At 41.8% G+C, this 14,437-nt stretch overlaps 3 protein-coding genes and 1 non-coding gene across 9 annotated transcripts; 2 read left to right on the top strand and 2 right to left on the bottom strand.

Annotated features, from left to right (window-relative positions):
- The first annotated feature begins 5 nt into the window (after positions 1–5).
- Positions 6–1,566, top strand: medag (mesenteric estrogen dependent adipogenesis). The gene is made up of 5 exons (XM_028421381.1): positions 6–306; positions 385–506; positions 735–850; positions 935–1,102; positions 1,198–1,566. Exons 1-5 carry the CDS (start codon positions 107–109, stop codon positions 1,210–1,212), a joined length of 621 nt encoding a protein of 206 aa, XP_028277182.1. The 5' UTR covers positions 6–106; the 3' UTR covers positions 1,213–1,566.
- alox5ap (arachidonate 5-lipoxygenase-activating protein) lies at positions 1,566–4,148 on the bottom strand. Its single transcript, XM_028421382.1, has 5 exons — positions 3,979–4,148; positions 3,826–3,907; positions 2,941–3,011; positions 2,061–2,142; positions 1,566–1,974 (listed from the first exon to the last, which is right to left on the bottom strand). The coding sequence occupies exons 1-5, from the start codon at positions 4,046–4,048 to the stop codon at positions 1,812–1,814; spliced, it is 468 nt and encodes a 155-aa protein (XP_028277183.1). The 5' UTR covers positions 4,049–4,148; the 3' UTR covers positions 1,566–1,811.
- A 608-nt stretch (positions 4,149–4,756) lies between these two features.
- Positions 4,757–4,828, top strand: trnae-uuc (transfer RNA glutamic acid (anticodon UUC)). The gene has a single exon. It is a non-coding gene; the product is annotated as a tRNA-Glu (tRNA).
- Positions 4,829–5,141: 313 nt separating this feature from the next.
- uspl1 (ubiquitin specific peptidase like 1) lies at positions 5,142–13,475 on the bottom strand. 6 transcript variants are annotated; one of them, XM_028420764.1, is made up of 10 exons: positions 13,296–13,475; positions 12,819–12,911; positions 12,452–12,608; positions 12,046–12,168; positions 11,107–11,971; positions 10,697–10,807; positions 8,777–8,906; positions 8,505–8,630; positions 8,051–8,211; positions 5,142–7,194 (listed from the first exon to the last, which is right to left on the bottom strand). In XM_028420764.1, the coding sequence occupies exons 3-10, from the start codon at positions 12,575–12,577 to the stop codon at positions 5,435–5,437; spliced, it is 3,402 nt and encodes a 1,133-aa protein (XP_028276565.1). In that variant the 5' UTR covers positions 12,578–12,608; positions 12,819–12,911; positions 13,296–13,475; the 3' UTR covers positions 5,142–5,434. The 6 variants fall into 6 exon arrangements, with proteins under 6 accessions (XP_028276565.1, XP_028276566.1, XP_028276570.1 ...); XM_028420765.1 differs by having other exon boundaries at positions 12,819–12,884; XM_028420769.1 differs by having other exon boundaries at positions 12,819–12,879.
- Positions 13,476–14,437: the final 962 nt, after the last annotated feature.

The following is a 14,437-nucleotide window of genomic DNA, read 5'->3' as shown; positions in this document are numbered from 1 at the left end:
ACGCTTGACAGGACTGTGGGGTTATTAAAGCTGTCTCTGGTAATACAAACAGAAGGAGCAGCAGCAGCAGAACGAGCGGGACGCACGAGAAGAAAAGCGCGACACCATGACGATAAACAATGAGTCCCGCAGCCGGATGACAGTCACAGAGGTGGAGGAGTTTCTGAGGAGTCCTCCGGCAGGTTTCTCCGTGGAGGCTCTCAGCTGTGGTTTCAGAGTCCACAGCAACGACGAGACGAGCGTGGTGCTCATCGATGACTTTGAGTCCCGCAAAGGGAAGATAGTTTTCCAGAACTCGTTGGGAAGGTGAGAAAACACACACACACACACACACACCAACTATTTCTGTGCACAAATAAACCATGATTTGTGTTTTCACTACAGAAAAGTTAAAATGCATAATTTATGGGAGTACACCAGCATGAGGAAGAGTCTGCTGTCCAAGAGGATTTATCTGCTGATGAGTGTCTGTGAAGAAAACCCTTCCAACAGGAAGTCTCCCAGAGGTACCCAGACATGATCATTAATGGATTGCACATATATAATAATCCTCAAAGCTCCTCTGGTGTTTTTATGTGGACAGCATTTTATAGCCCTGGGCTGTTAATTGCTTACAGTTTGGTGGCACAGGTGACTCATCCAGAATTGGCCGCCTGTTAGCAGCAGGGTGTGGCAGACAGATGACAACAGCAGCACAGCACATTACAGCATGTTTTTCTTTAAATCCGTTTCAGCGCTGAAGCAGTATGTGGTGTCCATCCACGGCAGTGACCCCTTCATCAAGTGGCAAATGGAGAAAGGCCTGGACTGGACCATCTCCTCTGTGGCCGGGGAAAGCTACAGGCTGGATGTAAGCAGGATCTCAGCTTGTGTTTTTATAGCTGCGCGTCTAGATTGTTGGTATTAAAGATGTGGGGTTTTTTTTTAATCTCAGATTGATCTGACTGAAGCACTGGAGAGCTGGGCGGCAAAAAACATCATCACTGATGCCCTAATTAAAGCCAAACTTGTGTGGGCAGACTCCTCCTTCACCCTTAAATACTACTCTGACGCCCTCTTCGACTTTCCACACTGGTTTGGCTTCAGCAAAAGGACTTTTAAGGTCAGTGCTTCTTATTCTTCTCATCAACATAACCTCTCTTTTTATGTAATTGTAAGGAGCACTTGTCTGATTATTGTTGCTTGCCTCCATTAAAGCTGAGACTGACATGAGCTGGCTGAAGATAAGGATGAAGAGGAAGAGGAAGACAAAGATGAGCTGATCTGCTCAGTTTTTTGGTGGCGTCTACACGTGATACTTCCTTAAAATCGGACAAAGGAGTTTCTTGATCCACATAAGAAAGGTTGTAATAAGTCACAGCCTACCAGGTGAAAGACTCTCCCACCTCAGAGGGACTGCAGGGACCCGCTGCTGGGTCCAGATTTCTCTTCTGTTCAGTGGTTGGAATGTCTGAAAAAGAAAATACTGAAGAGCAAATCACGCGTATAGATTTAACTTTTTTTAGTACTGTAAATACATGATTTTGAACAATACTTATTTACAGAATAAAATGTTTGCTTGAGAAATGTTCATGTACATTTGTCAATAGATGTAGCCTGCCCATGTTAAAAAGATAAAAGTACTAATACATTTTATTTTTCTGCACTTTTTTGGACACTCAAGGTCACCTTACATTAATAAACATAAAATCAGACAATAGTAAACAAGAATAAAATACAATTTGAAGCAAACAATGCAGTTTTGATTGAATTTGAAAGAGTTGGGTTTTAAGTTTGGATGTAGAGAGATGTTTAAATGACACATGCTTGAACTATGGGATCAGCAGAAGAGTAGATGCAGCGTTGGTGATGGTTTCCACGTATTCTTTGTAGTCGCTGCCATAGTAACGCAGCAGCAGGTAGTTGAAGATTCCCACAATGCACATCAGGAACAGGAAGCTGATGATGCGTTTTCCAAACAGGTATCCTGGAGTGCTGCAAGGGAATGTTGAAAAAATAAATAATATTAAGTTGATGCAATGCCTCTCTCAACGTAGTAACAAAACATGGATCATGTTTACCTTTGAGAGGTTTGACCCAAGTATCCAACAAAATACTTCTGTCTGACAAGGAGGTAGATGATCCCAGCAAAGGCAGCAGGAGCTTCAGAGGACGGAGACAAGAGAAATCTGTGTCTCTGTGGTCTATATATCATTAAGCTGATATAATATCTCACACAAGTGTGTAGGCTTCAAGTTCCAGTACTATAATCCATTAGTTAAGCTGAGTAAATTTAACAGTTATTTAGCCTCCAATCCAAATATTCGGCAACTTTTCCACAAGCAAAAAGCCTCAACTACACACAGCAGCACTGTTGACACTGTTTAATAATGAAACAGTAAAATCAGAGATTAAAAATAGAATATGGAAGATGTACAATGATGTAGTGATGCATGGTTTTGAAGTCTGTACAGTCATGCATGTGTTTGGGTAGAGAGCTCCAGAGGGGAGGACACTCTGGCGTCTTGTATCTCAGATTTCTCAATAATCCCAACCTTGGGATGCAAGTTTGGCAACATTTATCTCAACTGCTTCCTGAGCTGAGCTGAGCTAGGCTAGCTTCAGTCAGCGTGGCACCATATTCTGTAAGGTGAGATCACAATCAGGCATGTATGCTGACAGTGTTTGTGTAATCACTCTCACTGCCAGGGAGGGAGATTTGACACTGTGAGGGCAGAATATAACCACAGGTTAAAGCAGGTCTGATAGAAACAAATGCTGTCAGGACAGTTATGTCCAATGTGTCCTGTTTCAACACTGAGGATTGTGACATATGAGGAATTTTGGAATGAGATGTAGGTGTTTATACACACAGTGCATGTACAGGAAAGCTCCTCTTCAGTGTGTGGGTGTGTGCTGTTTACCAACATACGGCTGTTGCCTTCACCGACTAATGATTACCTTGATTGAGACAAAGACCAGCACACCACATCACCGCCAGGAATGTGGGATAAGCGTCCATGCAGTTACGACTGGAAGAATCATAAACAGGAACAATTCAGGGGAAGTCACCTGCAATGGAAAACTATGGAGCAATGGCCAGTGGCATTACATGCTGCACGTGTTGCAAAACAGAGGTGGCTGTTAATAATAATAAAAAAAAACATAAGGACATAAAAGTGTATGAACTATGAACACCAGTGTGTTGACATGGACGGCCAGGAAAATCTGAGCCCACTCTATCTGTGTCAGAGCCGACCGGCTGTTGCAATGAATTGCAATAATCAGCGCAGCATGTTGCACCAAAAGACTTTTTACCAATCTCACAGAAAACTCAAAAAAACAAGATGATAAAAGAAAAAAAAACATTATTTTTTTAAACCATAAGAAACATTTAAACAGTCTGAGAAGGACACTGGTTGTAACTCTCTAAACTCACCATACATTTTATTCCTAATATCTCAACTGTCACCAAATGCTTGCATCACATATTTCTGAAACTCTTACATTACCTACAAGGCAGGATGTGGCTGAAATGTTTCCTTTTAAAAACAGGAAGCATGTTGTGGACTAATAGAGTGACTGATCAAAGATGTCAGTTACAGTGGTAACAGAAATCAAATAGCACAAAGAATAATTATCTGCATGATCATTTTAACCAGGTTTTTATGATAAAGACTCTTTTATAACTCGCTGATGAGGATTGTAAACATAAAAAGTTTTTCCTGGTGCATTCTCGCCCTTCATGCAAATTTGTTCTATACCAGTTTTTTTGGGTGGGTGTGTTCAGGCAAATGATGGCTCCCTCTGAAAGCCAGTAATACATGAATTGAATAAAGTACTCACTTGGCACATGACACCCGGTCAAAAGTAGATGCGTTTGCATTACGGCTCTTACATTCCCTCTCCACCTTCTGAGCAAAGAAAACTTCAAACAGAGAGACGCATTAACAAAAAATTATGAATGTCATCACTGATATGGAGCTTTGCTTTGCTTACCGTTCTGGAGCACACTGATAAGAGTGACGATGACCAGGAGGTAAATGTTTTCCACCACTTTGGCGTCCATGATTACTGTGAGTACACTTCAGGAGCAGGTGGATGCTGAGGCTCAGGAACACAAAGCTTCTCTGTCACATCCAGAAGTACGCGCATCACACTTGATCATAAAAAACATGAACTCTCCTCCTATGACATCATGTACATCCCACCTCCATCCCACATACACACTACTCTGTGGTTTCCTCATTATGTAAATGGCACTCTGGGTGCAAACAAGCTGCCTGCTACTTCCTCTCACTGGACTGTGTGCACACATGCAGCTTGTTGTGTTTTGCAAATTGAATTTACATCAAGGAAAAGGTGTCCGAATATTTCTGTTTATATTTATTTATTGTTATTATCGTTATTGTTATTTATCATAACAGAACACAGCCACCACTCAAAGGCTCATTCATGACATGCATCTTTTGTGTTTGTCAAACAAAAATACCTTGGCTTGTATACAGGAGCTGTGTAAATGATAAGTACAGGAAACTATTGACAAACTATCTAGCTTATTTCGACCTACAGTCAAACAGCACCTGCATGAGCTTACTGATGGCAATGCAGCTTGTACTTTTCAGTATATCTCTATCTAAATATCTAAAGCCACTACCCACTACACAAATTATATTATTTATTTATTATTATTATTATTATTACTATAATAATACTAAGATTATAATCATCTATCAATACATACAATATATCACAAAATGACCTACCTCGCCACACTTCCCATATGGTCTAGCGGTTAGGATTCCTGGTTTTCACCCAGGCGGCCCGGGTTCGACTCCCGGTATGGGAACATTCGTTTTTTTTTTCAGGCGTGCAATCTTGGTGGATTGATGTTTAATGGCAGGCTATTCATAATCCATTACCGGTACTTTAATTTCTCAGAGGCACCGTTTCGAGGCAGCTCTTATTTTGAGAGCAGGTCTGTACATTTGCATTCAATATTTTTATATTCTCCAAATTGCCTGTAGTTTCTATTATGTGGGAAGTTTTCATATATAAATAACTATGTACAAGCATTGCTGATATCTTTAATACTTTATTATAAACATTTTAATTTGCAATGAGGAATCCTATTTAAATAAACAGTACAATAAATACTAGAGTCATCTCAAATATTATTTTATTAAAGCTTCAAGCAATTTATCAAATAAACAAAAAAAAATAAACACACAGGCTCCGTGCAGCCTGGTCACATACAGAACATACATACAAGTGCAAACAAAACACAAAAATTCTCAAAATGTATTTCAACTTGAACAAAAACAAATTTTACTACATTCAGTCTGTAAAAGTACAAACAGATGAGGTCTAGATTGTTAAACAACTTTGCATACTGTTCACACAGCTCAATCTTGTCTGTGCTTTAAGCACCAAAGAATATATCCAACACTACAGCTTAACTGAAAAGTTCAAGTGCACTGAGCATGTCTGTCTCCATGTCAGTCGGTCTTTGAGCCACAGCCTGACAAAGAAACTCATCCAGGAAGTTTTCAGGGTTGGGTTCTGTTCCATTGCATGTCTGTGATGCTGCACTGGAGGCCATGGAACTCATCTGGTGATCTCCATTCTGGCTGGCGAGCATCTCCAGAAAACCAGTGCTATCCGGCGAAAGGTTGCTCGCTGTGGTTGCAGGTGAGAGCAGGTCTGAGAGGAAGTCGTCGTTGCAGGTAGAGCCATCGTAGGTACTGGAGGAAACAGTGCTAGGAGACGCCAGGTCAGTGCTGTCTGGATGGAGGCCAGCTCCACCCTGATGACCCAACAGCCTGTTCAGCTCAGCAAGCTTTTTCTTCTTTGCTTTCAGTTTCTTGAGAAGTTTGCGTCTGAGAGCTTCAGTGTTATTGAGAGCTTGAGGCAGGCTGCCATGTTTCCTAGAAGAGGAGATTTCACTGAGCCCCAGTGGTCCAGGTGTAGCAAATGACTGACTAGACTTTACAATAGTGTTTGTTGGGTAGTTTGAAGCGACTGGTTGTTTGGGCTTATCAGTGAGCAGTACAGCGGGTGGCAATGAACTCTTGGCACTAAATGCTGTGTACATTTCAGCTGCTTTAGGTGGGAGGCCTTCACTGTCTGTCCTAAGCTGTGGTATAACAGGTGGCTGCTGTCTTTTTACAGGGATGGGGGTAGAGTGGATAGGAGGAGGCGTGGGCTTTACTTGTACCACTGTGGTGGGTTTTTGGGTGGGAAGGGTTTTAGTCACAGAATTGTGAATGTGTTTGCTGAGCAGGAAGGACCAGCGGGCGCTCTGATCCAGCGGGGTTGGTGTTGTGGGCTTATTGGTGGACAAAGGTGCGATGTGACTAGAAGACACAGGGGATACTGGCTGTGCATCAGCAGGTGGTGCGTTATGCTGAACAGGAGGAATTACAGGTGTGTCATTGATTACTTTGGCAGGCTCTGAGGACACAGGCAGTGAGGTATGCGATGTCACATCAGACAGGGCTGCCTTGATCCCTTTTTGTCTGCCAACATTTCTACCTCTGCCTCTTCCCCTCCCTCGTCCTCTTCTGGTTGTGGGCACAAACGTTGGATCACTAGACGAGCCATCTCCTAATTCATTGTCAGATGTGGTGGAAGTGGCGGGAAGCTCCTCTGTAGGGCCGTGGCACATTTCTTCACCTGCTACAATGGAGGAGCTGTCTGGCGAGGGGTTGAGCGTTTCCTTCCTAGTGGGAACACTTTGTATATCCTGAGTTAGCTGGCTGTCATTTGAAGGCTGCATGGCTGAATCAGGTTCCACCTCAACCAGCGTGAGTGTAACGATGTCATTGTGAGTGAGGCCCTCAAAGGTGTCGAGTAGGGTTGTGGCTCCGATTGATGCATCGCTGATCTTATCAGCTGTAATGGTTGAGTCCATGATGCCGTTTTCAGGCACGGAGAGTGCACAGATGATGTCAGTGTCATTGTGGGGTATAAACAGGGACTGATCTGGAGAGCAAGCCTGCTGTTCGTCTGCTGTTAAGTCTTTGTCAGCTAAACTGGGGATTGTCTCATTTTTAGATTCAGAAAATGTGCTGGAGGGTGAACAGGCATAAGGCTCTTTGTCCTCCTCTTCCTCCTCCTCCCAAAAGACAACATGCGCCTCCTGAGCAGGGAGTGGGAGCTTTGGATGAGTCTTACAGTCTGGGTATTTTAAGTCATCATATTCCAGCCAGGAACCTGTGGGGAACAGGCATGACAACACATGGTTATCATAAAAAAAACAGGACATGCAGCACAATGTTTATAGTCACTGATGATTAGACCTAACAATCAGCTCATAATTATCACAAAATAATGAAGAATCTGAAAGAAAAGAACCAGAAGAAGAAGAAATAAAAGTAGAACACAATTAAATACAAAAGGGGAAACAGAATGCAAATATGTTAAAGCATAATAACAACAGACAGTGGTGTCAATTAAACATGATTAAACTATTATTGACAAACTGCCAACAAAACTCCTTATCAAATAACAGAAAAACTAAACATGGAATGTGTTTCCTCCTTTATTCAACACTACATTAACTGTCCAGCAGACTGTGCTGTTGTCAAGATGCTGAAGAATTATGCTTCATGTAACTCAACTATGATGAAACAACAACTTTTATCTGGACATGGAAGGTTGTTGGGGCTATGTAGGTAAATTGTATCATATTTTGCTCTGTTAGAAAACTAGAGTCTGTATATTCTGTTCTTTGCACATTCCACTCTTTATCACTCATATGCCAGCCAAGGCCACAGAAGGGAGTGAGGCACATGCACTCCCATTATGAAAGGGCTCCTCAATAAAAATATCAATACCCATGTAACTTTTTTTTTTTTTTTAAATATAAATAACACCTGTCCATGTAACCATGATTTATTTTTTGTGCTTAATAAATACTGCTCTCAGGGAAAGAGACGGAGTCAGTGGCACAGGTGGTGCACGTCTCCCCTTGCAAGTAAAAAAGAGTGTCTGAGAATCTTTGTCTTGCAGAAGTGAGTAGGTCTGTGTTTTAGACCTCACAAAGGTGTATGTTTAAAATGATACCCACCATCAGCATTGCAAATCCAGGTGACAAAATGCTCCCGCTGATGGTCGTACTGTATGACGGTGGTGATGGAGTAGCGCTTCCCCTTGAGACTGAAGCTGTAGTTACTGACGTCATTGTTAGGCAGCCCCTCCACAAAGTGCAGTGCAAACACCGGAGACAATCTACACAGAAAAGTCCAGCAGATGGAGGGAAAATGTATCATTACACTGGTTTTTCACCATCTCTGAGGCGGATTTTTACATTGTAATAGCACATTATATGCCACGTCTGTTTAATTCAACATCTAATTCTACATTTTAAGGGACCGAGAGTTGACATTTTACCTGTGCTCTTAAACATCTAGAATTCCTGTGTGATTACTTTAAAAATGGTGGTCTAATTTTAATTCAATAACATAACGATGGCATATATACAGATACATATACACTGCCCTTCATTTTTAAAGAACTTTTACCTTTCCAGCATCATAGTCCTCATCTGATTCTTCGTGTGGCACACATTGCACGGGCCAGAGTGAGCTGCATGGAGCGGGTGCCAATCAGGCACAACATGCGTGAAGCTGGGGAGAGTTTTCACAGCGCTGAAAAGAAAAGTTCACAAGTATTAGCTGTAACATATGAGATACAATAGAATAAAATACTACTCACAATAAAATTTAGTGACTTGAAAAAATATGCTGTAAAGCCCTATATGTATCTGAAACTATCAATCATTTAAATCCACTACCTTTCTTTCATTACAACTTTGCATGCACTGCACTTGAAGTCCCACTGAAAGGTCGACTGAAAGAGATGCTCCACCGAGGGATCCAACATAAGCAGAAGAGGCATGGCGAACACCGGAGTCTCCTTCTGACCTGAAAAGCACAGAAGAAAACAAGCAGAGGTTAGAGCCTGATCAGGGGTCTCCATTTCCAGGAGAGAGAGAACAAAAACACCTGGGGACAGATATCACATGGCCCGCCACACATGAATAATACGTCTTTCCGCTGTGTATCTAAGCTGTCTGTCTGTCTTTCACCTCTAATTATCCTCATCCAGCCCTTTGTGTTTAAGTTTCCCTAGTTTCATGTAGAGCAAGGATTTGCCTGCAGTGAGCAGAGTAAAATCCAAATTTTGCAGGTCTGGACCTGTCTCTTGTTTCAGATACTATCGGGTGATAATGGCTGTTTTGAAGGATTAAGCTTAACTCTTGCCTTGGACACTAAACAGGGAGCGATGACAGTATAATTCTGTTGTATTCAATGAAGATGGGACGTTACAGTAGAAGTGCTTCACATATTACAGAAAGAATTAGCCAATACAAGGCAGACTACTATTTTATATACACATATCTGTCACTGTAATCTATGTAGCACTGAAAAAAATGGAAATTATATTCACAAGTAGAAGGCTTGAGGGGCCCTGAGAGCTTTGTGTTGTAGTGTTTGAAAAAATTCAACCTGACATCTCTGCCGTACTGTCGGTAGATTTACTAAATTTACATATTGTTCCTGATCAGCAGTGGTTTGATATTAGTGTGAGTAGACTGAGAAACACTTACACAATAGAAATATTTCACATTTAGTTCTTCATGTCCATAGAATAAAACGCAGACCTGTATCAATTTATTTTAAAACCCTGCATGCTGTTTCATTAGGATATTTCAGCTCCAGATGAATTTGAATTAGACCGTGGTTGATTACAGCTCAGTATCCTTCACATATTCATATTTTTCTTCCCAGCAGCAACAATGATTCAATGATTCATGATTTTATTAAAATGGATTCTTTGAAATTTTGTATATATGACTATTTATCACATATCATTTTCTTCCTGCTTGTTTGCCACCCAACCTGAGCAGACATTAGTGAAAGATTCCTGTCTGTGTGGAGGCGCTCGTGCATTTGCTGAATGAACATGATCGTCTGAGTGTAGCATGACTATTAGATATAAAAACATGAAGCTCCTAGTTAAAGGTAGGGTAGGAGATTTTGAAAACTCAGTGAGATTTTGAAAGTAAACACACGCCCCTTTCTCTCGGAGCTCACCCCAAAGCCAAGCCTCCCAACCAGTCTGTAACTTCGGCCATCATGCACGTACCTCTGGTGCGCCTCATAGGATTGGCTGATGTTTTTAGCGTTTCATAGCTTCCACAGATGATAACAGTCTTAGTTTTAAAGCGAAACTGATGAACTAATTGGTTGCTATTGGATTGTAATGAATGTAGGTTAAAAAAATATTTAAAAAAAATGACAAATGATCACAAATGTTTTACGTAAACCTACACTATTGGCAAGGTGTAAATATTGCACTAATGTGTGGCTGTGGCCGCCTCATCAAAAAGTGTATTGTGGCTTCAAACGGGTCTGTAATCGGAGGTCAGAAATGGGCCGTTTTGCTTCCATAAATCAGTGCCCGCCACAACAACCCTTAGAGCACCAAGCCAAACGTAATTTAAATTTAATCAAATGTTGAGTTGTACTGACAAGCTGCTTGTGATGGCTGACCTCCCTCATCCTCTGAGCTGCCATTTGTCATTATTGTTTCTTTCTGTAAAGATAGTTGGGATCAGCACTGACTGTGGTTTTTAATGTCAGCTCTCACTCCTAACACTGAAAACAAGCAGGTTGATGACAGGCTGAGTAGTGAGGAAAATTTGACTTACCCAGTTTGCAGTGCAACCTGGGCTGGAGCAGGTTGAAGACTGACATCCTGAGACTGTGTAGGTCTGTTTCGGCCCTTTGTAGGACGTGATGTGGGACCCTCACAATGCCATCTATGTAAAAGTCAATGTCAGATAATTACACATACAACAATAACAATGTTTTTAATGTTTTAGTATTAAACGCACATTTTAAATGAAATTCAAAATGTTTACCAGTACAAACAAACCTTATATATTGAGGGAAAAAAGAGGCATGAAAGCTTTAAAACTAGAAGTGACACTGTGGACATGGCTGTTCACTAACAGATAATTTGGGGAACCCAGACCTACAAGTGAAATCAAAAGTTTAATTTGTGCGCAAACAAGAAAAACTAAAGAAAAGAAGTTTTCAAAACTCTGTATTTACTCACCTCTCCCGGTGTGTTGATGGACTTGAATGGCAGCACAAATATTGTCATACTCTCTCATCAGCTGCCACACAGATGACCCCTGAGCTTCTCGTTTGGGTTTACATTTTCTTAAACTTTTAAAGTTCACCAAAGCAGCAAGCAGCGAGTCCAGCCAACACAGGTTGTCTCTGTTCTTCCAGAAAAGCTGGCTTGGAACAGATACCAGCTCGAGCGAATTCTCCCTTTGTGGTGTCATACCCCTCAAACCGTTGCATGTGGTAACATCCATAGTTAGAGATTTCTGTTCCGTTTGTGTCACAGACTGGTGTTCACGAGTCAATGAACCGTTGATATCCGAAAAAACATCTTCATTTGGAGAGAACTGATGGGAGCACAGACTGTTATTGCAGTTGACCACCTCAGAACGGCTTACATCACTGTGAGGAGAAAGCACAGGTCCATCCCCAGCAGGGGTCATTACAACTTCTGATGAGTGTCCAGCAGAATGTGCAGGGCGAGTAAAATCCTCTGGATCCTCCTCTGGAACATCCGTATGTTGTAATGACTCCTCTATCCTCGGCCCCACAACAGAGCAGTCCATGTGGACTCCATTCACCTTTTCGCCCTCTGTAATGGCTCCTTCATGTTGCCCATTTGTGCCAGAATTTAACAAATCGTGCTCAACAGGGTTACCTGCTAAGTTTGTAGCAACCTCTGGCCCAAAATCCTCATGTTCACTTGATCGGAGCCATTTGAGTGGAGGTTTTATCAAGTCTTCCTTTTCCAAAACAAGGGGGTTTTTTCTTTTATTCCCACTAGTGGGCTCCACAGGATCCAAACTAGCCAAAACATCCTCCAAAGGCCGGGAAACCAGGGGGAAAAGGCACTGTGTGGCAAGATACACAGGTTAAGAGGAAACTAAGAAAATATGAAATGTGTGTGTGTGACAGCAGGACCTACCTGTGGATTTGTACAGAGAGTGATTGACTCCTGCAGGTTGATGCGGTAGGAGCGCAAAGCATAATTCAAACCCTTTTTTTGACACCAGGGACAATTCTCAAGTGAAGACGCTCTTTCCTGAACCTAAACAAACATGTCAAAGCATGGCATTAGTTAAGCATAAAAGAGTAAGATGTGCTGGTATTACCTTCAGTTTTATCTTTTGAGGAAGTGTCAAAAACACATTTCTCATGTCATATGAACTTAGTGATCAATGACTCTATAAAGATACTTTCGCCTTTTACAAGATTTCCGTGTTTGTTTGTTTTTTTAATTTAGATGGGTACTGTACAGACAGTATTGTTTCAAATACCATTCAGTTTTGCGCTAGTGACAACAGTGAGAGGAAAGCATGAGCTCTACTGACTTTTCCCAAATACCCCGCTAGGGGTGAGGCCAAAGCCCCCAAACCAGTGTCTTCCCCAGTCATTGGCAAACAACTGCTGCTCTTCGGGTCCTCGGCTGTCCAGTGCCATTCAAAATAAATTACCATGTCACCGCAACCTGGCTCACCTCAACGGGGGCTGAGGAGAAGAAAATACAGCACCACAGAGAGTAGGTTACAAGTCATGGAGGTACATGGGAAAAATAAAAGTGAAACAAAGGATTTTTTTCATTGATATTTTTGTGCTGTGGTCACTTCCATAAAAAGCTTTTCCACAAAGCAGAACTCTTTAAACTGTAGGAGTGCTCCGTCTGTCTCTTGAAACTCTTTAAACTTTCGACCAAGCTACCTTTAACGGATGTGTCTGCAGTCTCACACGTGGGACCTCCAGATCAGCTACACATTGTCACCTGTGCTGAAGTACATGAGTCCGTACATTTAACTATGGCACAAAGAAAGTGTTTACATTACATGTACATCACTGGAACAAAAAAATAAAGGGACGATGTAGAACTGACACAGGTTAATCGACACTCACTAATGCAAATACATATCAGACGGGCGAGTCTTGGCTCATACAATGTGCAACATGATGCAGTAAACTGCATATTTCCCGATAAATTAACGAGTACATAAATACTTTAGCAATTGGTTTTGAAACCGGCGAAAGAAACAGTTCCTGTCAAATACAGACTACAAAAACTCAGTGAACCATCAGCCCAGGCGCCTGGTGGCTAGCATGCTAACGTGTTAGCTGAAGGCCGAGCATTAACTAACGTCTCCATGGAATTTAAATGTAAACTTTAGTGAATGGAACCAAACATACCAAAGCCAGCGTTAAATGCCACTTGATATTACGGTGATCAAGAGACGCATCCATCCACAAAAAGCTGCATTCATGAATCACCGGCTATAGAGTAAGCCCATGTGCATCCTTTTGTGAGTTTCGTATCAGAAACGTTCTTCTTCCGGGCGCCAACGGCTGTGCAGCGGCCTTTTTCTTCCCCACTTTCGGACACAGTGGTTCCGCTGGCCCCCAGTCGGCAGTTCAAGCGAACTACAGCAGGCTGAGCTCAAGTTATTGTTGAGTGCTGCACGTTAGCACGACACAGCCCATCAAACCAGTGCTAACCGGTGTGAGTAGCTCAAGAGTGTAGTGATTATGGAGCTCTTCGTCGCAAATCCTCACACTAACATTACCATGGTGGATTATTATAACTTTTAAGAATCAAAAGTTAATATTATAATAATAATAATAATAGTATTATTATTATAAATAATTGTTGTTATTATAATAAATCAATGATAAACATAATAATAATCATAGCAATAATAATAATAATACAGGAAGTAAAAAAGTGCTTCATGAGATCAAAATGATTTTCTATGTTTTTATTACATATGTGTCCTGTAGTTGGATTTATGAGAAGTAGTAGGGGGTTGTGGGTTGTGTGGGGGCGGGATAGGGTTTACATATGTCCCTCTCTCCAGTTCTAATACAGACCTGACACCTCTTGCTCTTGAACCCCCTCCCCAAAACCCCACCAACCTATACACAGACACACACATCTCCCTCCACCCAATCCCGCCTCTCACATGTGCCCTCCTCCCTGAAGCCCCTCCTGTATCTGCTGCTCTCCTGTCCTCTATTTTCCTCTTGATGACAAAATGAATTTGCATATTTTTCCCAGGGAGTGCTCATTAGAATGCATAAACCGGCCGCCTCCTAGCCTCATGAGCAGGCTATAGCTTTCTGCCATGGCATCTCCTGATACAAAATGAGACACAGACAGGCAGCATCACAGGCAGACATGTGGCCTGAGTCTGGGTTGTGATTGGCATTTGGAATCGGTTCACCCTTCCCATTCTTAATTCAAGGATAAGAATAAACTCTATGTCAGCCATTTTCCTTTGTTTCTATATTAGCTGTTGAGAACATGAATATTTACTAGATTTCTTCCCAACATG

The sequence above is a fragment of the Parambassis ranga genome, chromosome 14, assembly GCF_900634625.1.
Source record: "Parambassis ranga chromosome 14, fParRan2.1, whole genome shotgun sequence".
Classification (NCBI taxonomy): domain Eukaryota; kingdom Metazoa; phylum Chordata; class Actinopteri; family Ambassidae; genus Parambassis; species Parambassis ranga.
This window is presented reverse-complemented; position numbering and strand designations above follow the sequence as displayed.